This window comes from Paramormyrops kingsleyae, chromosome 12 (genome assembly GCF_048594095.1).
Source record: "Paramormyrops kingsleyae isolate MSU_618 chromosome 12, PKINGS_0.4, whole genome shotgun sequence".
NCBI classification, from domain to species: Eukaryota; Metazoa; Chordata; class Actinopteri; order Osteoglossiformes; family Mormyridae; genus Paramormyrops; species Paramormyrops kingsleyae.
In genome coordinates this window covers 28,480,882-28,505,388 of record NC_132808.1, presented here as the reverse complement: position 1 = coordinate 28,505,388, position 24,507 = coordinate 28,480,882, and the positions used below count along the sequence as shown (strand labels likewise).

General features: G+C 43.5%; 1 protein-coding gene across 3 annotated transcripts in view; it reads left to right on the top strand.

Annotated features, from left to right (window-relative positions):
- LOC111833616 (follistatin-related protein 5-like) overlaps window positions 1–24,507 on the top strand; it is a 91,212-nt gene that overhangs the window by 46,005 nt on the left and 20,700 nt on the right. For all 3 annotated transcript variants that reach the window (XM_072697870.1, XM_023792129.2, XM_023792099.2), the window contains exons 5-8: window positions 7,107–7,303; window positions 8,425–8,545; window positions 17,366–17,532; window positions 23,425–23,545. In XM_072697870.1, coding sequence (XP_072553971.1) covers window positions 7,107–7,303; window positions 8,425–8,545; window positions 17,366–17,532; window positions 23,425–23,545 — 606 coding nt within the window. The remainder of the gene's footprint in view (window positions 1–7,106; window positions 7,304–8,424; window positions 8,546–17,365; window positions 17,533–23,424; window positions 23,546–24,507) is intronic.

Sequence of the window (24,507 nt, the reverse complement as noted above, 5' to 3'; positions counted from 1 at the left end):
AATTAACAAACCGGAAGGTGACATTCATATTGTCTTAGATATTGTTTTTATGCACATAATGTCAGCATCGGTCAGAGTCATTTATAGTAAATTGACCTAATGAACTATTTGCTATTTGCTGCCATATGATTTATCGTAAAATAGCTTGCATGGCTGGGAGGGGGAATCTTTATGTTTTATTGTCACTGCTTGTGATTATCGTGTAGCTGTCCTGACAGCAGGTACTTGATGTCAAACCAGCCTCAGTCACTGATCAATGTGAACTCAACGAGCGCCTAGCTGCCAAAACACAAATAAAAACGCCCTTGTTGCACTTCACTTGTGAAATGTCATCGGACAAGCTATCGACTTATAAGCCGCGTCGAGGGAAGGCTGACCTTACACAACAACAGCGCTAAAAATAAGCCCAAAAACACACAAAGCCAAGGAAAAGTTTTTCAAAACACTAAAAGCAGCACAGTGGCGAGACTTAAGTGTTTTTTTTAAATACATAGCTTTAAAAATTAAGTTTATCTTCATGATCATCTATTATGTTTATATATTAAAACTAGCATTAGATCAGTCACTGGGATAGGGTGAACGTCACTGAAGATTATCTTTGTGAATTTCAATAAAACTGCAGATGTAAAATGTGCATTTAATGAAAAATGACATTATCAAAATATTAATGCAAGACCTTGTACTAGATTATTAATCACATCAGTGCTGAATGCTTCAAATCACAGTTAATTTGGTATAATAGCTATACATAATATATAGATAATATACGTATATAAAAAATTCTTACGATTTGTTTTTAAATTTTATGAATATTGCATAGTCTTGTGCGCCCCACATCTTCCAGGAGCCTGTATCACGAAGCAGGATTTCTTGCTTAGCCTGACAACTCGTCAGATTTAAATTTTCTGGGATAAATGTAAGCAAACAAAAGATAAAGGCCATTTGAACTAGTGTACCTTAAATCCGGCAAAGTTACCTGGCTAAACAACAAATCCGGCTTTGTGATACAGGCCCCAGGACAGGATCCGGATTTTTAGTGGACTGGCATACGGTGTATAACCATCATCTGTGCCACCAGGAGACCATGTGACAGAAGATCGATCTCCACGTGGCACCAGATCAGATGAGCAGCAAAGCGATCTGGAGGGACGGCCCAGAGATCTGGGCCCCAGATCCGCGTCCCGTTCTCCGTATGACAGCCCCGTGTTTTGTGTTGCATTCGGAATTTTTCACAGTTCAGCAGAAACTCTCCCCGAGCGAGACCGCCACGTTTCTGAGCCCTTCCACGCGTTACCGCTCTCTGAAAATGACTTATGCATTGCCAGTACATGGCGGACACATTTCGGCGTAACAGTTCCCATTTTTCTTTTCCTTCGGGCTCGTGAGAGACTGAGGTGTGCATCCTATTCCCCTGGGCTCAGTCCTAAATATAGAAAGTGGTTCTTTTGGTTATTATAATTTGATGATTCCTTCTGGAGCTCCACGTTCTTTGTGCAGCCTTAGTATTCATCTCTGCATTTTTTTCAGGTGAAACACACAAAATGGGTCAAACAGATTACATTAATATGGGGAAATACAAGCACAGCTTTGTGAAATGACAATACTATCGGTCCATTCAAAACAGCACCAAGCTGTTTCCAGCAGGTATTTTATGTCCGCAAAGCTGCCTCCTTGGTCAATGGACACCCCAGGAGTGATCCACCCTTTGCACTCCCACAAAGCCATCAGGGATTCCTACTTAGACTCTAATTATTCTTGCCTTCATGTGGCATGTCTTCATGTCTGTGCTCGAAGATTCGCCGCAGGCTGCCGGTGTATAGGTCTGCATCTCTTCTCTTATCTACCTATTGGTTGAGGTCAGTAGATGATTGTTTTTAAGTTAAACAGGACAAAATGCAACATTTCAACTTCTCACATGGTAACAGTACGAGTCAAAACCCATGTGACGCCCTAGACCAGCTTCATCGCTGGCGCCCCCTGTCTGAGACAAAGTGAAATTGGCTGGTTAAGTCAGCGCCCCCTCAGAAGATGGTGCCCTAGGCCAGCTTCACCGCCGGCGCCCCCTGTCTGAGACAAAGTGACATCGGCTGGCTAAGTCAGCGCCCCCTCAGAAGATGGTGCCCTAGGTAGACTTGATGATATCTGATTGGTTGGTCCCACCTCCTCTAGTTGCTTGGACCCACCTCCTCTGCAATCTGATTAGTTATCTCTCTGAACCAATCATATTTCCTTCTGCTCTCAGAATATTTTGAGAGTTACTAGTAAACCTGATAGGTTGTCTGGCACTGTGCGGTAATGCGCTTGGCAAACTCAGAAACTGATTATGAATCTGAAGTACATAAAACGGACAGTATTTCGGATCAAAACGTAGGGAAAGCTTCAAGGGTCAGCACGACAATGCAAGATTAATAGAGAGAAAGTTATGATGATGTTCAAAGCTTCTTTTAAGCACTACTGGGCCAGGCAGGGGGAAAATAAGGGTCAAATTTAGAAATGGAAGAACAAAGAGGTAGAGTAGACAGCCGTGAGGGGTTAGTGAATAAGATGGAGGCTAGGAATGGATGGAAGATTTCAGATCAAAACAAAGGGGAGTGGAGGGGCGACCCTCAGAGTAGGCAGGAGTGCGGCTTCGTTTTCAGAGGAGATGGGAAGCTGAGGAAATGGGAGGAGAGCAAAGGGAAGGAGGAGGAGGTGTAAGCAGGAACCGAAAGTGATGGGTATCTGAAGCGGAAGATGAAAGGGCAGAATGTCACCGTGAAGAAAGGAGAGAGTGACCGTGACATTATGGGTGACGACTGCGACAAAGTGGTTAACACTTTGCATGAGTTAATATGAAAGAAAGAAAAAAAACAAGTTAGAGGTTAATGGCGTTCGACACATCCTGGCTGATGGGAAACTGGACGAGGTTAGTGCTTATGTTAGGTGAATGATGGGCAACAGGAAAACCTGCACTAATGTGGCAGGCAGCTTGATGGTCAGATTTAAAAATATATGTATGTCCTTTTCCTCCAGCAAGTCAGATCTAGGTGGGGAACCACTAATGAATAGAGAGGTAGAAGGAGACCATCCATCCATCCATCCATACATCTTCTGTACCTGCTTGTCCTGTGCAGGTCATGGGGTTCTGGAGCTTATGCCAGAAGCTATGGGTGCAAGGCGGGGAACCCAGGATGGGGTGCCAACCCATCGCAGAGCTCATTCGCCATCTGGCAACTCCAGTTCACTACAGCATTGTTTTTGCACTATGGGGGGAATCCGGTGGAAACCCCACGATGACGGGGGAGAGCATGCAAACTCCACACACATGGAGCCAGGGTAGATACTCAAACCCAGGTCCTAGAGGTATGAGGCACCAAGGCTCACCACCTTCACCACCACTGTGTTAAGAAGAAAAAAAAACTATAAACACACGCAACAGATTTCAGAAGCGATTTCTGACCCATCTGCAGGTTTAACTACATGTGATTCTTCAGAAAACAGAAATGAGATGTACATAAAAACAAACAGAAAAAAGTCCTACTTACTAAATAGAAGGACCATAAAACAGACACCCTATTGCCCCGATATCATAATATTCTGCCATGAGGAGGAGATGTGGTCCTCGAGGTTCTGCCATCCAGTCAGACCTCGCGGTTCTGCATTCTGGTGCCCGTTTCCGGCTCCGACCGGTGATCCTGCGGCAACGGTGCTAGCTGTTCTTAAAGTCTGCAATCAGCTTCCTCCGGTCTGGGCGTCCGGCCCGTCACTCGGCCCCGGCCTGCCGTTCTGTTCGGCGCCATCGCTGGAATCAGAGGGGATTGCATGCATGCCTGCGTGGCAGATGGCCCCATTGATTGTGCTGAGTCGCATCTTCAGCGTAAAAACGCCACGGCAGATTTTAACAAGACGGATCCCCAAGTGACGAGATCCGATGTGTTGGTTTACATCTACAGCGTGCTGGAAAGACAAGCACCCTCATAGTTATTGATTGCAGGAGTTAAAACTCAGCAGGGATGCTTCAATACAATCGCAAGTGTAAATAAGCATTTAAACCTCATTTGCTGTGATGTTGAAATTATTCTGTCTCACGTCTCCTTCCAACACACCTTTTTGATACTGTGGGCTCTCCTGCACCTGTACATAAATCATAAAACGTTTATTTCCTTTCCTGTGCATTTATTTTTTTGTTTGTTTGCCTATATTGAGACAAACACAGCATTGTTTTACTTTTTTCCCCAACTGAGCAAATTAAGAAAACCTAATTAAAATTGAACACAATCGCATATTGAGTCCCTTCAGTTAAATGAAGACATTTTTAGACTGATTCTATCGCTTACACTTCTGGCAGAGCACATGATACGTGTGGAAAAAAACAGATTGCAGATCATTTGTCTGCTCTTGTACTGTAGGAGTGAATGTCTGTCGCTCAATATTTACCAGAAACTCTCGTTTGATAATTCAGAACGACCAGGCAACCCTACCACTTCTTTATTTCCATAGTTAAATTAGATGATGATAAAATTTTGAAGTATAAGGAAAGTAGAATGAATTACATGAAGCAGGCATTTTGTGGATCTGACAGTTCCTTTTCCCTGCATGAAAAGATCACTTCAGACCTCTTTCAAATAAAGTGTTTTGAGAGGCCATGACTTGTTTTTCTATTGTGCATCCTTGAATTATGACCGAAAAGTGTAGCTATGGTGCAATGGAATTAATTATTCCTTATTCACTGAAAGTATTGTAACAGTAATTAACACACAACAGCTACCTTTCATGAAAGGTCACAGTCCAGCTCTGATCTTTCGGCGCAGTTTCCTGTTTTTCTTATGCAGCCTGTTTTATGCCCTTTGCTGTTCCGGGTTGTAATGCACTGCAGAAATCTGAATTTCAAATGTTGAATCATATTTTACAGCAGTTGTAATGTTTTTGTTTTAACGGTTCTGTTAGAATTGAACTGTAACATCTGTTAATCATTCAGATGTGTTATATGAAAGTGTAAAATGATTAATGTTACTGTGTACTGCTGTCAGTATTGGATAAGTGTTACTTTGTATTGGAATTAGTTATCAATGTGAAAGCTGGTCATATCTGCAGCATATGACACAAAAATGCAATAAATATCTTCAAGTAAATTTAGAGATTTTGTGCCTTTTAAACAAGCAAACTAACGCTGACTCAATGAAGGCGATGACGCCAAACAGACATCTGTAGCCACAGGCAAAGAAGAAACTTTTCTATGAATAAAAAATGTGGATTTTGGAAATGAACAATGATTAAAAACGCAAAAGGCAGGCAGAAGCACAGCATTACAAGCTGAGCTCTTAGGCCGTCTTTGAATTAATTGCATGTGTTAATTAAGGTAAGAAAGGGAAGTCCTGTAACTCGTTAAACTTGTAACTGTTCAGCTGCAATTAATAACATGCATTTTGTTTGCCTGTTGGCTAAGCTGATTATTCATTACATTAATTTGTCAACCTGAAAATGAAAATCAAACGGAGAGCAACTGAAACGATTCAGCAGAATAGTGTTGCCTGTTGAAATCCGGGTGACACTGACATTAAACAGTGCAGCAGGATGCACATTTCAGAGCTTTTTCACTCTCGGCCTGTAAAAGATATTCGATATTTAGGGTCCTTTAGTACGACTCTGATTCCGCGTTAAGTGCGTTTGCTTGAATAATCGAAAGGGACATGCAGTTTGTTTAATATTAAGCAGCATTCAGGCGCTTGTTACAATGTGAGCAGCGGCAAATTACTCGCTGAAATTGCACCTTGAGAATCAATTAAGCGAGATCTGTGTTGTATTTTCATTTGCTGCGGCGGCAGATGGTATGGAGGGGGGGGGGGGGAGAGGGGTTGTCTGTGGTGCAGTCTGCCTCTCCGCACCCACATGAGGCCCGGGGACAGGGTTTATACCACGGTGGGGGCTGGCAGAGGGGCATGGCTACCCTGGCAGATTCAGAGGGGGCAGCACTTATAAAATATTCTAAGGGGTGACATTTTGCCCAGAATTTGTAGCCATGATACAGTGACGCTGAGAATCAGAATTAGAAAACTTTATTAATTCCTGAGGAAACTGCTTATGTTACAATGGCTCAGAAGACAGGAAGAGGTGGAAAGGCAAGGTACAAAAAAAGACACAAAATAGAAGAAGAGAGATCCTCTTTGCCCTGGTAAATGCAGTGACTCCACCTCCTTAAAATTAATGTGAACTATTCTTTCATTTTTCTTTTCTTTCATCGTTTGCTTGCCGTTCAGCAAACACCCATTGGTCAAACAGCATTTTCAGGCTGTCAGATACAAAGCGAGCCACTTCCCCAATAGGCAGAGAATGTCCATATAAAAAGATGTATTCGTTTTTAACAAGCGCAACAGCATTAAGACATAAGAGTTGAAATCCGGACAGAAGTGCTTAACCATTACAGTGGCTGTAATTGAATGCGAGAAGGATTTCATTCTGCTGACCTTGTGTTAAAGTGGCTGATAGCTGACCTTAAAAACATTATGGAGAAAATGTGCTGGCAATCTTGAAAGTGAATAAAAGGTCTTTTCTTGACATTTGATGAGAATAATATCAACCATTTACATGCAAATATGTTTTCCACACAGTCCAAGGAATTTTCCTAAAGTTAAAATGAGTTTTGGTTGTTTCCAGCAGTGCAAAACATGCCTTTAGTTGAGCTGGGATTTCTAAGTTGCCCACATTGTGAATGTGAGCCCTACGATGGACCAACAACCCATCCCGGGATTCCTTTGCCTTATTCCCTCTGCTTCCTGGGTCAACGTCCTGTCCCAGATAGGTGGTTCGATGATGGATGGATATACAGTATGTTAGCGTGCTATTTTACAAGGTACTAATGTGTAATTATGTCCATGAGAGTTTTACTTAAAAGAGAGGTGGGTCCAAGCAACTGGAGGAGGTGAGACCAACCAATCAGATGTCTTGGCCCCGCCTCCTGTTTGAACCCACCTCCTATACAATTTCAGCTGTAATTACAGTTCCCACAAAGCGATCTGTTATGTGTCCTTGTTTGTATATAAACAGTGCTTTGTGTGTTTGTGGAAAATGCATTTGTGTAACACAGGAAGTAGATGTGTAAATGGTTTTTGTTTCTTGTCATTCTGCAGGTGATAAATGTAGGTCAGGTGACTACGGGAAGCTAAAGAACAGGATGCTTGCCCTTCAAAACCAGAAGTTCATGCGAGAAGGCAGTAAGGTGGACCAGCCAGACCGGATGCTGCTGCAGAAACTTCTGGTGGACCAGATGTTTAGCTACTTTGACGCAGACAGCAGTGGGCTAGTCGACAACAGCGAGCTGTCCCAGGTGAGGAATGAGGAAGCAGGTTTGGTTTTGTGTTTATTCAGATGCGCATATGGACAGGAGATGTCTACGAGAAGATCTGTCGAGAACTGATCATGACAAACACTTGCAGCCATCACTAGAAAAATTCCCGGTACTTTGCGGACATTTAGTGATTCCCCAGCGAGTCACAGGTATCTGTGTGGTTTGCGGTTCACCAGAGAAGTTAAGCATGTGACTAAGGCTCAGTCAAAAAAACAAGTAACAGTCACTGAATAATTTCTTAGCATATCGTTTATATTAAAGATGTATGAGCTCTGCAGATGGTCCACATGCCCTCCAGGTGTATTCATCATGCCCCAAATTCACATTATCACCACAGTTTAAAGGATAATTAAAATACAGTTTGCTAAAACAGTTAATGTAAGTGGGGATGTGTAACACGCAATTGGTTTATTCTGTTTACCATATAGAAAAACAACTCACAATACAATACATATACTTTCCTAACAAACCTATTTACACAGATTGGTGAAACATACTCAACACCCAATCAATACCTATTAAAACAAAACAGCAAGTCCAACTCAACACTTAATGACCATACTGTCCTCTCAATGACCATACTCTCCTCTCAATGACCACTCAATGATCATACTCTCCTCTCAATGACCATACTGTCCTCTCAATGACCACTCAATGACCATACTGTCCTCTCAATGATCATACTGTCCTCTCAATGACCACTCAATGACCATACTGTCCTCTCAATGATCATACTGCCCTCTCAATGACCACTCAATGACCATACTGTCCTCTCAATGACCGTACTGTCCTCTCAATGACCACTCAATGACCATACTGCCCTCTCAATGACCACTCAATGACCATACTGCCCTCTCAACGACTGTACTGTCCTCTCAATGACCATACTGTCCTCTCAATGACCACTCAATGACCATACTGTCCTCTCAACTACTGTACTGTCCTCTCAATGACCATACTGTCCTCTCAATGACCACTCAATGACCACACTGTCCTCTCAATGACCACTCAATGACCATACTGGTCTGACTAATGAGAGACAAGGGCTCAGCCACAACCTTGACCATCTGACCAGACACATTTGAACCTCTGCATTACAGGTTGTCAAGCGGGACGGACTGGTCAGGGATAACTCACGGTGTACCCTCTTTGATCTTCTCAAGTACGATGATGTCAACAGTGATCAACAGCTGTCAAGGGAAGAGTTTTATAAAGCGTTTGGTGAGTGTTGTTTTTCAGACAGATATCATTAACCTTTACAGGGTAACAGATCCTCTGCAGAAAAAGATAAACTTCTGCTTTTTCTGTATTGAAGCTTCATCATATTTTATGTATGAAGGTAGCTCAGGTGCATTTTAAATGAGCAATTATTAGGTTGTGTGTACGGTGTATCACCAAATTTTTATGTTTAATTTTAAGGGCTTAAGTATGTCTTGAATGACTATTCATGAAACAATTCTTACAAGGTTGGTAGGTAAGCAATCAAATTTAATTTAGTCCCTATTCTGTTGTCTGCACTAATGCTAATTTGAATACTTTGATTTCATACTCACTCGAAACGTCACATAATAAATATTACTGTGCAACGTAATAATGTTGTACTCAACACCCATAGCTGTCTAAGGATTCCAGAAACAGGCCAGAACAGTGACATCACTCAGGCGACAGTGAGATATTGATTTCTAGTAATTAGTGTCTACCTTACGATGCATGGCAGCCAAAGCTGACTCCCAGATGGAACATTCCGGAATCTATAATGCAGATCTATTCCTGTGGTCTTATCTTCTATACACATCGTTAAAAAAAAGAAAAGAAAATGCAGCCTTGATGATATATGCAGTGAACTGGAATTAAATTTTATACATAAACGTTTGAACATAGTTGGTTTTTAATCATTCCCCTCAACAAATACAGAATTTCAACTTATGTTTAATTTTAATTTTGTCATTCTGCAATGCAATCATATTCTCTACTAAATACAGAATGCCCCACACATTTTATAACCACAGTTTAAGAAAAACTTTGAATTGTATGTTTGCATTCAATTTGATTGACACATGGTATAAAGCACATTATTATTTAGTATTTATTAATATATGCTGGAAAATATGTATTTTATAAAAGTATGTACTTAATTGAACATTTATTTTATGCTCATGAACATGAAAAATGTATATGAACACATTTTACAGTGTTCATCAGTTAAGCAACTTTATGCATGTAAAATGCTCATTTTGGTTGATTTTGATTTTTGTGTATTTGTGGAGTGTCTCTCTTGTTCCATGTTCATCCAGCCACTCTGCTTTGCTCTCAAAGACAGAGACCCACCGTTTGCCTGCAGCACTGTCCCTAAATAGCTCCACCCCTCTCTGGGTGGGACTAGCTTGGGCTCGAACCCCGTGCTTCTGCCTCCTAAGTGTGGCAGGACCTTGCAAAAATATAAGTAGGTCCAGAAAATTTCTATGTTCCTTTTGGGAAGGCACGTCTTCCGTGATCATTGGGAGAAAACACATTTTCTGAGAGGCGTTTCCGATAGAGTGCTATCATCTGTTGGAAACCTCACATGGAGGGAAAAGGTGTGTTGCAGGAAGTGACCCCCCCCATGAGTGACTTTATTTATTTCACATTACCAAGTTACTCACACAGATGTCTTGTAAATGTAATAAAGTGAATTTTAAAATAAAACAACTATGTTGAATGTCAATCAGCTAGACTTCTACCACATTGAGTTCATAAATTATTTATCCAATAAATACACTGTCAAGCTGCCCAGTGAATAGTGGAAAAAAGGTAACAGATCTTAACAAATCCCAGTCACATTGCAGGAAACAAACAAAACATGGCGATTTCTCCTGGAAGTTATTTAAAAAGAAATCTTTTTTTTAAAGTTTATTCTTTTCCAGTAATGCTTTCACTGGATGTTTCAGAGACCAATGCCAATGTAAGCCTGAAGTTAAGCTCGAACTTAGATACCCAATAAACATTTCAAAGAGCACAGTAATAGGCTGAAACTTTAGTAGAAAAAAAGCAGAGGAATTACATCCTTCATCTGTTTAGGATGATATTCTAATCCAGGGATGGCCAATCTTATCCACAAAGGGCCACTCTGTGTGCGCTGAAACTCCCTAATTAGATTACTAATCAGAGGACTGATTGGCTGAAGAGTCCTCACACCTGGGTTTGAACAGCTGACCTAAAGGTTACCCAGAAACCCACATACACACTGGCCCTTTGTGGGTAAGATTGGCCGCCCCGATCCAATCCATTAGGCAATTAGATAGTGACACTGAGGCAGAGCACTAAAGCGGGCATTCGTGCTGACAGGCTGCCCGTTCCTCTGGTCCTGCACCTGGGTCTCTGTACAGGTAATTAGCCCATTCAGATGCCCTGTTGAATGGCATCCCGTCCAGGGTGTACCCCAGCCCCGTGCCATGTGAAGGACTGGCATCCCGTCCAGGGTGTACCCCAGCCCCGTGCCATGTGAAGGACTGGCATCCCGTCCAGGGTGTACCCCAGCCCCGTGCCCTGTGATGGACTGGCATCCCATCCAGGGTGTACCCCAGCCCCGTGCCCTGTGATGGACCGGCATCCCGTCCAGGATGTACCCCAGCCCCGTGCCCTGTGATGGACCGGCATCCTGTCCAGGGTGTACCCCAGTCCCGTGCCCTGTGATGGACTGGCATCCCGTCCAGGGTGTACCCCAGCCCCGTGCCCTGTGATGGACCAGCATCCTGTCCAGGGTGTACCCTAGCCCCGTGCCCTGTGAAGGACCGGCATCCCGTCCAGGGTGTACCCCAGCCCCGTACAGTGAACACGGAAATTCCTCTTTGTACATCTGAAATATCACTCAGAGTCTTATAGCAGTTAGAAGAATGATTTTTTTTTTTTTTCATTTAAAAGTTTTAAATACCTCAAATATCTTTTTAGTTATTGTATTCATCCAGTAAGAAATACCAATCAAAATCAAATTTTTGATTAATAAATCACTTTTACACGGTAGGTTGAATTTTCAACAGTGAACTGGAAATAATTCAGTAAATATTGAATATTTCACTTAACCATATAACAATATACAGCTAGCTATTTCCGCAGTTATACTATACACCTGTGTTTTACTGTGGATGTCCTTAATGTCTGGTAAATTATATTCTCTGCTTCATACCAAATATTTCTTTGGCTGAACCCATCAGTTGCCTCTTGTGTCAGACAGAAAGCCCTCTGCCACTCGCCTAGTCCTTTCGGAACCTTTATTCCTCATAACGTAGCTTTAGGCAGCATGATTAATTCAATATCATATTTTTGTTTCCTCAGAACTTGAGAAAAATAACAAACAAACCGTATTTCTAATTTACCAGTCAGAAACGTCTCTGCTATATACGCGAGGTAATAACTTCTCCTTGGAGCCGCAGTGTTATAAATCCCTCGCCTTTCATCTCATTCTGACATTTCCGAATCACTCTCCTCTGACATTTTCCACGTCCCGAAAAAAACAGCTAACGAAGTGTGTTTACAATTAGCATTTCGGCGGAGGTGCATTAGGAGGCGCCGCGCAGGCGGAGCGCCACGCCGCGCAGGAGGCAGCGCTGCGGGACCCCCGGCTACCCGAACCTGTCATCTCGCTGAAAACTTTGACAGCGCCGAGAGGGGAAAAAAAACTCCGTTTGCCCTCCGGCATTGTATCCGGTTGTGCTATTTTTTAACATTAAACGAACACAAAAGATGGATGAGGAGTCGCGGCGTTGTCTGACAAGTCCTTCCCCAGGATTTTTTTTTACGTTTATTCGCGACTTGTCAGAGTGAATAGTCCGCATTTCGCCAACATGTTTGTTAACGAGTCCGTGAATCGAGTTAATACATGATATAACATGCTTTCTTGGTGAAGGCTCTATACTCTATAGGTGAATATTAGCAATAAATCATCAACTTATATGACAGAAGAACTAGGCCTGTACAGTATTCTCAACTGTAAACACCATCAGTCAGAATTATCTTGGATGACTCTCACGATAGTTTTTAAAATGATGTTAATATAAAATATTAAGTAGCAACACATTTATATTTAATAATTAATAAGCTGGTTTATTTTTTAATCGTGAAGAAAGATTGTAAATCCCAAGATTAATTAGGCCTACAATGGCATATGTGTACAGATAGTATTTCACCTGTACATAATTATTTAGTAATGAGCTTGAGATGAGCCTGAAACGTTTAGCCTATAGCAAAGCTATAAACAATTAGCAAAGCTGTGAACAATTGTAGCTTCATTTCCATTAATTGTTGATTCTTTTTACATAAACAGTTACCTTTAACAAGCACTAAAGAAAATGTCTTTAGAGTATGACTGATTTAATTAATTTGTCAGCATTATGAAAGGGATGAGCACAGAGCGGATTTACACTACACTGGAACTGAGAAGAGCTTTGGTGAGTAACCGCACTCTGTGCCTCAGTCTGGCTGATTTGTTAGCTCCTAAACCATTATGGCAGCCATTGCTTCAGATGGGATGTACTACTTGGAAGGATACAGAAGATTACACAATAGATCAGACAAGATGGCCCGCCCTAAAAAGGAATCTGATAGATTTGGGCACAGTATAGATTTTACCTCACACAAGACTCACCTTCCTTCATTTTCTGCTTGTGCTAATCCCTACCGCATCAAGTCTGGCCCTGAACGCAGTTGAGAGATTACTTGACCATAAGAATTGGACATTTTTCATACTCTGTGGTTTGTCCTTGGGGCTGTGAGGCACCTTCACGAACTCAAATCTTAATCTGAATTTACTCATTTCTTTGTCCTGATAATGAATGCAGACTGACCCAGGGAGAACACAAGTGCATTTTTCTACTTTTCACTAGTCTTCACTTCTTAACGTTCTCCAGAATGGTGAATCAAAGTGTATTCCAGTTTTTTAGCCTTCTAAGTTTAAAGTAATGTAATCATCTGCTCTTTGGCTAATTGTAGAATCTGCAGGATTGTATTAACGCCCATTAGAATCCGTTATTGTCTGAAACACTGTTTTACATGGTCCATCTTTCATTACTTTTTAAAATTCATTGTTCCCATTGAGACTGTTTGCAGGGAGAGTAATCCAGCCTAATGATAAGGGGAAGGGCCGTCTATCTGAAGCAGTGGCCTATAGCACTGGGCAGGCATCAGCACTGTAAGGCTTCCACTGGGCTTCACTCTTAGCTGTTACCATGATGCCAGATAAAGGACAGTCTAACATCGGCATTCTCCACTGCGTCTCCACGCTGGGCTGGATCAGGGGCCTCAAGCTCAAATTACCTGGGGGCCACAGGCCGCGGGACCTTCACTGGAGGGGGCCACTGGTCGGGAGGCCTTCACTGGAGAGGGCCACTGGCCGGGGGGCCTTGATTGGAGGGGGCCACTGGCCGGGGGGCCTTCACTGGAGAGGGCCACTGGCCGGGGGGCCTTCACTGGAGGGGGCCACTGGCCGGGGGGCCTTCACTGGAGGGGGCCACGTGAGCCAAAAAAAGAAATATAACAGGAGGAGAAAACAATGAAACCTTTATATTATGCTAATCTATAAGAAAACCAAGTCTATGCCAATCATTTAAATGACAAATTCAAAAGAGGAAAACAAAATATCGACCTGTGGGCAAGATTTAATAATGAATTTAAAAACATGCAACAAGCAGGCCCACAGGCCTGTAGTTTAAGGCCTCTGGTCTCGGTTTACAAGGCTGTTAAACTTTAAGTCATTTACTTACATATGCAGCACCATTCATCCATTCATTCTTCCAGTGATTCTTTTCCAGTGCGCCAACACTGTGAGCTTGCAGCCTCTTCCAGTACAGACATCATCTGAACATTTCTATTTTATTTTATCCAGATCCATAAAATGAGATATCCCTACAACAGAGATCCCTAAAATGAGATATCTAGTTACACAAGTATTTTACAAATTTTATAAAATAACTATAAATATTATAAATATTTATTTAAAATGAGATATCCATACAACAGAGATCCCTAAAATGAGATATCCATACAACAGAAAGAAGTTGACATGCAGCTTCAAAATCCCAATTTTGATATTCCTTCTAAAATCTCACAGATTTAGGCTTTAGTTAGATCTTAAAAAATAGATGCTGGGGGTGTGACGCTATCGCCTCTCCAGCTGCAGCGGGACGCATTTCAAGTAGATTACGGTAAAATGTCAGCTCCCTCACTACGCATCTCAGAATACAATCTCACTTACGTTCTATCTTTCAATATCGTTTTGCTGTTCATCACTTATAGGATTTAAACAACAAAGACATTTCTCAGGCTTTAAAGTTTGACGCCCAGCAGTGGAATGAGCATTATGAACAGTATTTCTGCTGATGGGAACGTTCCTTCACACCATTAGACAGAGAAACAGCATGTTCAATACAGAGAGTGCAACTGCACTTCACTTTAATACTAACCAGCAATCCATGTAAGGATCAATATAACGGAGAAGTGGAACTTTTTTGAGTTATTTGGTAGGAATAGACAGTTTCTAACAATGGCTTTCAAACAATCTAACAACAGCATTTAACGTTGAATTGTGAATTTGAACCCTTTTCCTGTGATGAACACCTACGAGATCATCATTTTCTTTTGATTACTTTCTGCTCTCCCTGATAATGGAAGCTTGAGTTAATTGCCTGCAAAGTGAGACTTCGTGCTGGAGGACATTCAGTGTTGTGTCCTTAGTGTTTTCAGCAGGAAGAGGGAGAAAAACAATAGGCTTGCAAATTGATTTATTTAAAATGGTCTTGTGTCAATTGCCCAATCTAATGTTAAAGCCTTTTTTCATTTGTATAGAAACTGATTGATTTATCCCCTGAAAATCCAACATCACAGTGCTTATGAAGCATTTAGGCTACCAGTTCCCCCTTTTTTTAAAACAACGACATTCTGTAAATTACATATTATTTGGCCCGTCATGAATGTCAAACCTTGAACTTCTGCTGTTCTGTAGCAGGCTCGTTTGCGCAGCCGAACTTGGATAACAGTCAGGGAAACATATTTTATATCCACGCAGCAAAAATTCGCATGTGCTTTTCCACACCGGCTTTTGTTGTCTTGAGCATTTCTTTTTACTTTTATGCTTTCCTCCCAATTTATTCGATTTATCAAAGCGCTCGCTGGGATCTTTGACGTGTTTATTCACTTCAAAGGCTGCACCAAAATGTATTTTTAAAGCTAACCTGCCCTCAACTGGGCAAAGAGTGTGGATCCGCTCGTGTGCTGCACGTGTGCATTTATGACCAGGGTGTAAAGTCTCCAGAGACGCGTCATCATAGTTTAGCGCACCGTGAATATGTGTATTATGCCGAACCGTAACTCATTTAGGGAGATGCACTCGTTGCGTGTTATTGCTGTATCTCCCAGCGGGTTACTTTCTTCTTTCCCCGACTTCTCCCTCCTAGAGAGCTCGGCTCTCAAAACTGCACCTTCGCTCTTACATCTTACCAAGTCTTACAAATGCGCTAAGCTGTGCCAGCGCCCCTCGGAGGATACGAGAGCCGCCTGCTCCTCCCGCTGCAAAGAAAGACCGAAGAGCGCTGCGCCCCAAGAGGCCTCCAATGAGGAGCGATTGCTTACGACTCGGAGTGGGAGAAAGCTCCTTATTATCTCAACCTGTGTCAGCAGAGATATATCATATAGTTAAAAATGAGTTTTAAAATAGAACCACGTTGCATTAAACAACCAAATGAACTGATTCCGCGATCCTCATTCCTTTGCTTAATTTCATTTCTGACTCAGCTGTTTATCTACGCTCCTGGCTGTTTCTGACATTTTCAGCATAAAATGCAATTCAGCTAAATGTACGATTGTAATTAATGGAAATTAAATTATTAATTGGTCGTTATTATTGTTACGCTTGCATGATTTTTAGCTTGCTTGGTGGTTCTCTTTAGCCGGATCCCTATCGCTGTGTGATGTGTTTTTTCAGCACATTAACATCCTTCTAAGACTGATCCCTCATTCTTTTCGCGGTCCCCATGGTTGCCATCCTCAGCTTCCTGCGGCCAGACCCGGCTTTTCATTGCCATTGTTCGTTTGACTCCAGAAGTGTAACAAATTGAGTAATTTCCCCTTCGGCTTCAGTTACATGCATAGTTCAACCACAGGAAGCATTAAAAACACACGAGTGATCGTCACACAATAAAAAAGAGATCTGCGCCTGGTCAAGGCGTAAATTGGATAAAATATGTTTTTTAAAATCTTATCTATTATCCATTATCTTACATAATCCCTCTGATACATCAGCATGACTGAGATTGAGAAATATGGCTATTTATAATAGTTTCGAGTGGCTGTTATGAGAAGACAGAGCGTTTGCTCGATGTCCGAGCCGGATCCAGGTCTCCGTTTGTACCGGGACAATCTAAGCGCTGTGTTTACAACACGCCAGATTGTGTTTCCTCCGCCGAAGCGCTGACTCGTACACCTGTCCCGCTGGGCTGTGACCCCGCCAGCTGACCTCCGCCGATACACAGAGTAGAGATGACAAAACACTCGAGTTTCTATTTGCGTTCGTGGTCCATCCGGCTGCCCGCTCGCTGCCAGCTGGCATTTCTGTGGTAAATCAAAGAAACTTCTGCAGCAGGGGACTGCTGGAGCACAAAGGAAAAGGAGTCAGATCTGAACATCATGTATTCATATAAACATAAGGAAATTAATGCCGCAGAATTTACCTGCGGCACTGAATATTTGAAGGCATGTCATATTGTCAGTATTAAATAGTGTCAGCAGTACTAATAAAATTATTAAAGCTGTTATGCATTGTTTCTTTTGGGTATGTAAATAGTGTTTTATCATTTTATGCCAATTTATTCCCAGAGGATATGTGATATATTGGCAGTTTCTGTACAACATATGTGGTAGGAACAACTGGAGAGATGGTGTGCATTTTAATGGATATTTGAATAACTCCTCCGCCTCTTTATACACCATTCTTGTTTATTCCGGTATTTGCATGTTCCCGGTGTGGCACGCATACTCAAACACAAACCGTGCTGATGTCCCTTTCCGCCCATGCAGGGGTGCTTCAGCTGAGCCTAGCCAATGAGCTGCGAGTGAGCGTCTCCACGGTGACAGTGGGCCAGAGCGTGGTCCTGACCTGCGGTGTCACAGGACAGCAGCGACCCCCCATCATCTGGAAGCGCCACGACCGCATCCTCAATCACCTGCGTCTGGAGGACGTCAGCGTGAGTGATGCCTGAGGGGCGACTGCGAGCGGCCTGGGGAGGACTGTGATCGGCCTGGGGAGGAGCGTCAGCCGCGATCGGCCTGGGGAGGGGTGTCGGCCGCGATCGGCCTGGGGAGGGGTGTCGGCCGCGATCGGTCTAGGAAGGGGCGTGATTGGCCAGGGGAGGGGCGTCAGCCGCGATCGGCCTGGGGAGGGGTGTCGGCCGCCATCGGCCTAGGAAGGGGCGTGATTGGCCAGGGGAGGGGCGTCGGCCGCGATCGGCCTGGAGAGGGGTGTCGGCTGCGATCGGCCTAGGAAGGGGCGTGATTGGCCAGGGGAGGGGCATCAGCCTGGGGAGGGGCGTTGGCCGCGATCAGCCTAGGGAGGGGCGTGATTGGCCAGGGGAGGGCGTCGGCCGCAGTCGGCCTGGGGAGGGCTGTGATTGGCCAGGGGAGGGGCGTCGGCCTGGGGAGGGGCGTCGGCCGCGATTGGCCTGGGGAGGGGCGTCGGCTGCGATTGGCCTGGGGAGGGGCGTCGGCCGGGATTGGCCTAGGGAGGGACGTCGGCCATGATTGGCCAGACCTCGGCCACGAGGGATGGCTGCTGAGTCTCATGCTCCCACCATGATTTCCAGTGCAAACCCACCCAAATATTAGGTTTCCTCTCCTGGAAACATTCCCACAGCCTGATACCCAGTCAGGGGTAAGTTTGCTGTTTCTGGGGCCCAACTCAAAAAGTCAACCCCCCCTCCCAGTGTAGTTACCATTTTGGGCCAATAGGGAGCCCCCAGACCTTGGGTCCCCACACGCACAGATATTCCCGTGACCCACCTCTTTGGTTTTCCTGTGTCTGCTTCCCCCGCATTCTTACGCCATAATCGCTCTGCACTGATACTCCTCCTTTCCGTTGTCCTTTGATTGTGCAGATCCTGGGGGTAGGTCCGGCTCTCTCTGCCGCAGCACAGTTACGGATCCACTTCACTTTGTTAAACTCCTCTCCGCTCCCCTTCGCAGAGTTCCTGTTCCTACCTCCCTGCCCCATGTCCCTCCATCCCCGCCCAGTCCGAGTCCCCCAAAGGCCGACGCAGGAAGGTCGCAGTCATACAAAATGGCCCTGGGGGATGAAGGCCACTCAGCCGTTAACACTCCAGCGCTGGACAATGGTTTTTCGGCACACATAGAATCACTATGCATTGAACAAGACGCACAGCGCCCCCTGTGGGAATGCCAAACAGTTCCGCTTTAGATTAATTAAGTCACCACCGGCATAAGAGAGAAAAGGTCAGTGTCTAATATCACTGTTACTAATATAACAGCAGATGTTGATGACAGTGTAAGGGCCAGTGTGGACTGCAGCATTCGCAGTGCAGTGCAGTGCACTGTACCCTAATCGCTGTATCATCACCCGCCACTGGCTCGCACACGGAGAGTGACCGGTCATTTTTGGTATAAAAGTCGCAAAAACTAACTGTGGTAGAATAACGTACAGGATGTTAGAAACTGAATTATACAGAAGATATAATATTATAATAAATATATTAAATTAAACTATAAAAGGAATTTTTCTTCAGTGATAGCAGCAGGCCGACAACTAGAGCGCCCCCTGTAGTCAATATGCAGCGAGGCCATTACTCAGCCCAGACAGCACTAGAGCCCGTTAGTAAGAGCTGCCCCGGGGTTGGGTTCTATTCGCTAGCCCACACCTCTAAAGCTTTGCGGACTGTGACATAAAGGTCTGATGCAGAAAGGAGTCGATTCTGACTGCTGAAGATGGAGACCATTACCGCCATTACCGCCTAGTAAATCTTGGTGTCTTCCTAGCAACATCTCATGTGTACATTTCCTAACCAAAGCAATAGCTCAAGTATGTTTATGATTTGGTGGTATATTTAAAGTAATATATAAAGAATAGACCCTTCATATATGTCCACCCTCATTCCCTTTAACTGGAACACTTTCCGATTGTTTAATCTGTCCCCCGCAGTAATTACGCAGGTCTTTCCTGCACTGACACTATTCTCTACGCCGCTCTGCACTGATACTCCTGCGTTTGATTGTCCTTTGATTGCGCAAATCTCAGGGGATCGGTCGGCCCTCTTTGCCGCAGTACAGTCGTGGCTCCTCTGCACCACGTGCATGTAATTCGGTACCGACACAAGGTCCTTTGCAGTCGCTTCTTAAACAGATCGGGGCAATAACAAGAAGCGTTAACAGCACCTCGATGTGGTTACCTATCTGAATGCCGAATTCATTGGTATATCAAATCCCATTAATGTCCTGTTGCGTGTGCACTGTAGGAAACTCATTTCTGGCTGGCTTGCGTCACCTTATTACATTAACGGAAGACGAGATGCATTGTGTTGGTAACCTGTATACATTTTCATAAAACTTCTATTCACTGCGAACGTAAAGGGGAGAACTGGCATTTCATTTCCCAGAGATATGTCATGTAGAAAGGTAGAAATGTAGGCCAGGAATTGTTTATTTATTCATACCTCAGCGTTGGAAGCTTGTGGACTGAACACAGGAGATATTCCCACATTATACAGACACACACCTATAAATCTCCATATTATACACACACACCTATAAATCTCCATTTCATACATATACATGTGTGCGTGAATCTCCGCTGTTAAAAGTGCCAAGCACCGGTTTGTTCTGTTTTAGAAATAAACTCATTCAGTCTCCATCAGAAAGTCTTCTGCTGTCAGGCTTTTACAAGGACAAAGTGACGGATGTGTGTTTATGTGATGGAGCCGTCTTTGAAAATAATTAAATTCGGCGCAATTCCCCCAAATCCATTGTGCACTAATGATGCCACTAAATCAATGCCTGTGATCCGAATTGGACTGTGGCTCTGGATTTACACTAACTACTCTCCATAATGAGGACACCAAATGACAACAGGTGCATTGAACTACCAGGATGTTTTAATGACACCAACACTTAAAAGAACTTAAGAGTATATACGCAGGGAATTGAGATTATTCTTAATATTCCGTGCATTAAGTTTCTGTGCGTAATTAGGGCCGTGGGAGGGACAGGGTTACCCTAGCAGATTGAGGGGCCCCAGGACTTCACAGGGACCCTTGAATATGTAAAATTGTACGTAAAATTAGGATGGGGCTCCAATGTGACATTTATCAGGGGGCCAGAGGTGCTAGGTATGCCCCTCTGTGTAATTAAGAAAACGTATTCATAAAATATCTCACTGCAGATCTCCAATATTCAGACCGCGCTCCCCCCGTCGTAGCGAATTTCATTGAACTCTGTGGTGTCTGCTTTTAATTGTGACCCCACCCTTAGTACTGGGGCTTACCAATGCCAATCAGGTCAAAAGATTAAAACACACAATGATAAAACAGATCTTATAAAACTTCCATTAGGATAATGGCAGCCGGAATGTCTCGTTTTGATTATTCTGCAAGGTCTTTTTGTGGGAACTGTGAGGAAATTTAATTGACTCCCTCCTGCATGAGCGCTATATTTAAGTTCCTCTGAGTTTCTGCGGGACATATTATGCTTTCATAAGGTCATGTGATGTCTCTCACCTCATTCCTGCAGGGTTCAGAACTCAGCAATAACAATCAGAAAAGAAATATGTCATTATAATTGTATGTTTCTTGTATTTCCAAGATAAAAGTTTTATGTTACTGCATAGCATGGATCAAAAATGACATTTAATTTGACATCGCACTTTGAGTCTGGCGTATGTAATCTGCGGGGAGCACTTTCTGTCATCATAAGGAACATCAAATGTAATATATGAAATGTGCTGCCTTTCTGAAACCAAAAATGAAATATTCTTAGTTAGACAGTTTTACAGTAACCAATTCATGGGGCATTTTTAGAAGCATATATGCAGGGAATTCTGATTATTTTTTAGATATTAGCTTCAATAATTCTTCAGTAAACATGATTCTGCTCTGATGTTATGACATTTAATATTGCTTATAATTTGTCACTAGTTGTGGCATTTAATTACACAGTTTATGGTGGTATAATCTGACATGTTCACTAATTAGCAGTGCTGGTTGATGCCCACATGACGCCAGCGCGTCACCACCGGCGCCCCCTGTCTGAGACAAAGTGAAATCGGCTGGCTAAGTCAGCGCCCCCTCAGAAGATGGTGCCCTAGGCTGTTGTCTGTCACCTAATGGTGGTTTTTCCTTTCTAATTTATAACCACTTTGGTGACTGAACATAGGTTTGACACTCAAGATCCAGACACATACCCAATGTCATCCAAAACTGAAGTATTATTTATTGCATTTGATGAAAAATGTATCACAGAGAGTTTCAATGGATTGATTCGAATTAGGATTGTGTAGATAATGTAAAGTCTGCAGTGAGATTCTGTGGAGACACAAGTAATGAGGTCAAGACTGCCTCTTCCTGTTCAGGCCACACCCACCAGGTATTGCCCCCGTCATGCTGTCTTGACCTCTCCAGCCTCTAGAGGGGGTAACTTACAAACACAGTATAAGACACCGCATTGAAATAAATAACAAAATTACCAATTTGGTTCCTACAGTCTTTCATATGACTGGTGCTCTCCTGTTTGCCTGACAATATTTATCTGTACATTTGTGTGTTTGGTCTGTGTCAGCACTGGTTTAAACAAATACCTCGATCTTGTTTTTCAGATCCCTCATGAGGTAGGTCTGCCGGGAGCTGGACCGTCTGACCGTTTGCATTTTAAACGCTGTGAAGCTAATGGAGGCCGGCCCTGTAACTGAGGGCGACAATGAGGGCAGGCCAAGCTGCGTATGGCAGGCCGCGTCTGCGGGGAGGTGGCCGCTGGCCCCACCCCAATGCACCACCTGCTTTTCATTTTACCTTCATCCATTTTTTATTCAAAAGATTGGAAGGAACTCGGCCATGGCAGGGCTGCCCAGGGAAACGGCGGCGCCGTGTAATCCCTCACAAGAGGCCTGCCTCTCTTCTTGGCTGCTCTTGGCTGCTGGTGCCCCAGGCAGAAAATAAGAGCAAAGATGCTCTTATTTTCTGGGCAAATACTCCGCTAGCTAATTGTGCAGCCCCCTTAAGCGTTATGAATTCATTAGCTTCATAGATGATGATTGTAAATGTAATAATGCATATTTTTTTCTATACTTTTCAGCATGCGTGATTGCCTCATCATTAGTATTGTATGCAGCAGTGGTCAGAAAGATTGTAACTTGTGTTTAATATTATTTTGCGGATTCCTTATGTCGTATGTTTCTAGGTGCTGTAGACTTTGGCCTGCTGAAAAAACAGCTAAAAACCAGCTTATGCTGGTAACTGGTTTTAGCTGGTCTGAGGTGGTCTTAGATGGTCATGTCCCAGCTCTTGCTGCTCTTTGATGATTTAACTGGGTGGGTGACCAGTTTATCATACCTTAAACTGGTCAACCAGCTCAAGCTGGTCAAACTGTTTTTTCCAGCAGGGTAAGCATGCTGCTGCTCCGATGTCACATGCGTCACAGTGGCTCTGCGTGTTCCTTTAAGTGCTATGATGTGTTTAATTGTGGCTCTTCTTTTAAACTTGCGTTCACGCCTGAATTCCCACTTTTCCAACTCTAAAGCAAATAATTACAATTAAAACTGAGACTCAAGGCTAGTTAATGGATTTAGAAATAATTGTGACACATTAAAATGGGGGGCACTTTTTTGCCAAACGGTAAAAAATGCATTACTTTTGAATAGATATCCATTCAAATTCAGGCTCGCTTGTTGTAAAGTACTTTAGCTTTAATTTGACTTGAGTTCTAAAGGGCTTTTATGAATTTTATTGGCCTCAAAAATCAATTTCTAATTCAATGGACACAAGTTTTATGCTAACGTGCTAATTTGCGAGCACATTTCCTGCCTGATGCATGCCGCTCGCAGGGTGTTTGCAGGGTCGGTGACGAGCTCTCTTTGTCGCCAGGACTTTGGAGACGACGGCTCTCTCTACATCACCAAGGTGACCACGACCCACATGGGGAACTACAGCTGCTACGCCAGGGGTTACGAGCAGCTTCCACAGACACACGTCCTCCGAGTGAACGGTAATCGCTAATGCGCCTCTAATGCACCATCACATGGCGCGGTTTACGGGGACGGCGTCTGCAGCACCACGGTGGCGTTAGCGGAAATCTCGGCCAAACCTCCATTTCCCCCCAACGTCAACACTAACACCAAAATTACAAAATAATTAGTCCTGCACATGGTTTCCTCAAAGCACAATGGAGCATTATTACAAAATCAAATGTAACGGGCAAAATCAAACATTTTTACTTACATTTAGCCAAAAGGCAGTTATTTTCTTTTTTACGGAATTTAATGGAGGTCTGGGTTCACAAAAATACAAAGCTTTATTATGTTTATAAGTCTGGAAACATCTAATAGAGCTAATAAATCATTGGCAGGCTGGTTTAACGTGTTTCTGATGCTGTCAGAAGGGCCCCTAACTATTAAATCGGCTTGGGTAAATATCGGGAATCTTAAATCTGAAAAAAATATTAAAACTCCACCTCTGAATGAACTAATTTAATGTGGTATGAAAGCTTAAAGCTTTTAATGCTGATTATAGATGTTTTTATGCTGAAAGTATTTAAAGGAGGCGTGAAATTTGCCCTGAGCACAGAACCATATGGCTGTGTGGAGATGTGACCCAGAAAAGCGGATTTATAGGGGAAGCTTTAGGTTTTCCAGCGTTAGAGGAACGGCAGAAGCGACGGGGTCGACACAACAGATAAGCCTGAAAAAGAAAAGCCCTTCCTTCCATAGTGTAGCTGCTTAATGAGCACAGGGTCACAGGTGGGGCTTGGAGCCAATCCCAGCCAGCAGGCCGGGACTGGAGCTCTGCACTGTCTTAACGGCACCTTTCCCAGCTTGGGGGGAAATCAGAGTGTGTGCAGGCAAACACCACAGACGGCAAGGGGCTGGGACTCAAACTGCAATCCTGAAGGTGTGAGGCATCAGCTCTGCCCGGTGCGCTGGCCCCAGCCCTTACGGCAAGCGGAAGTAT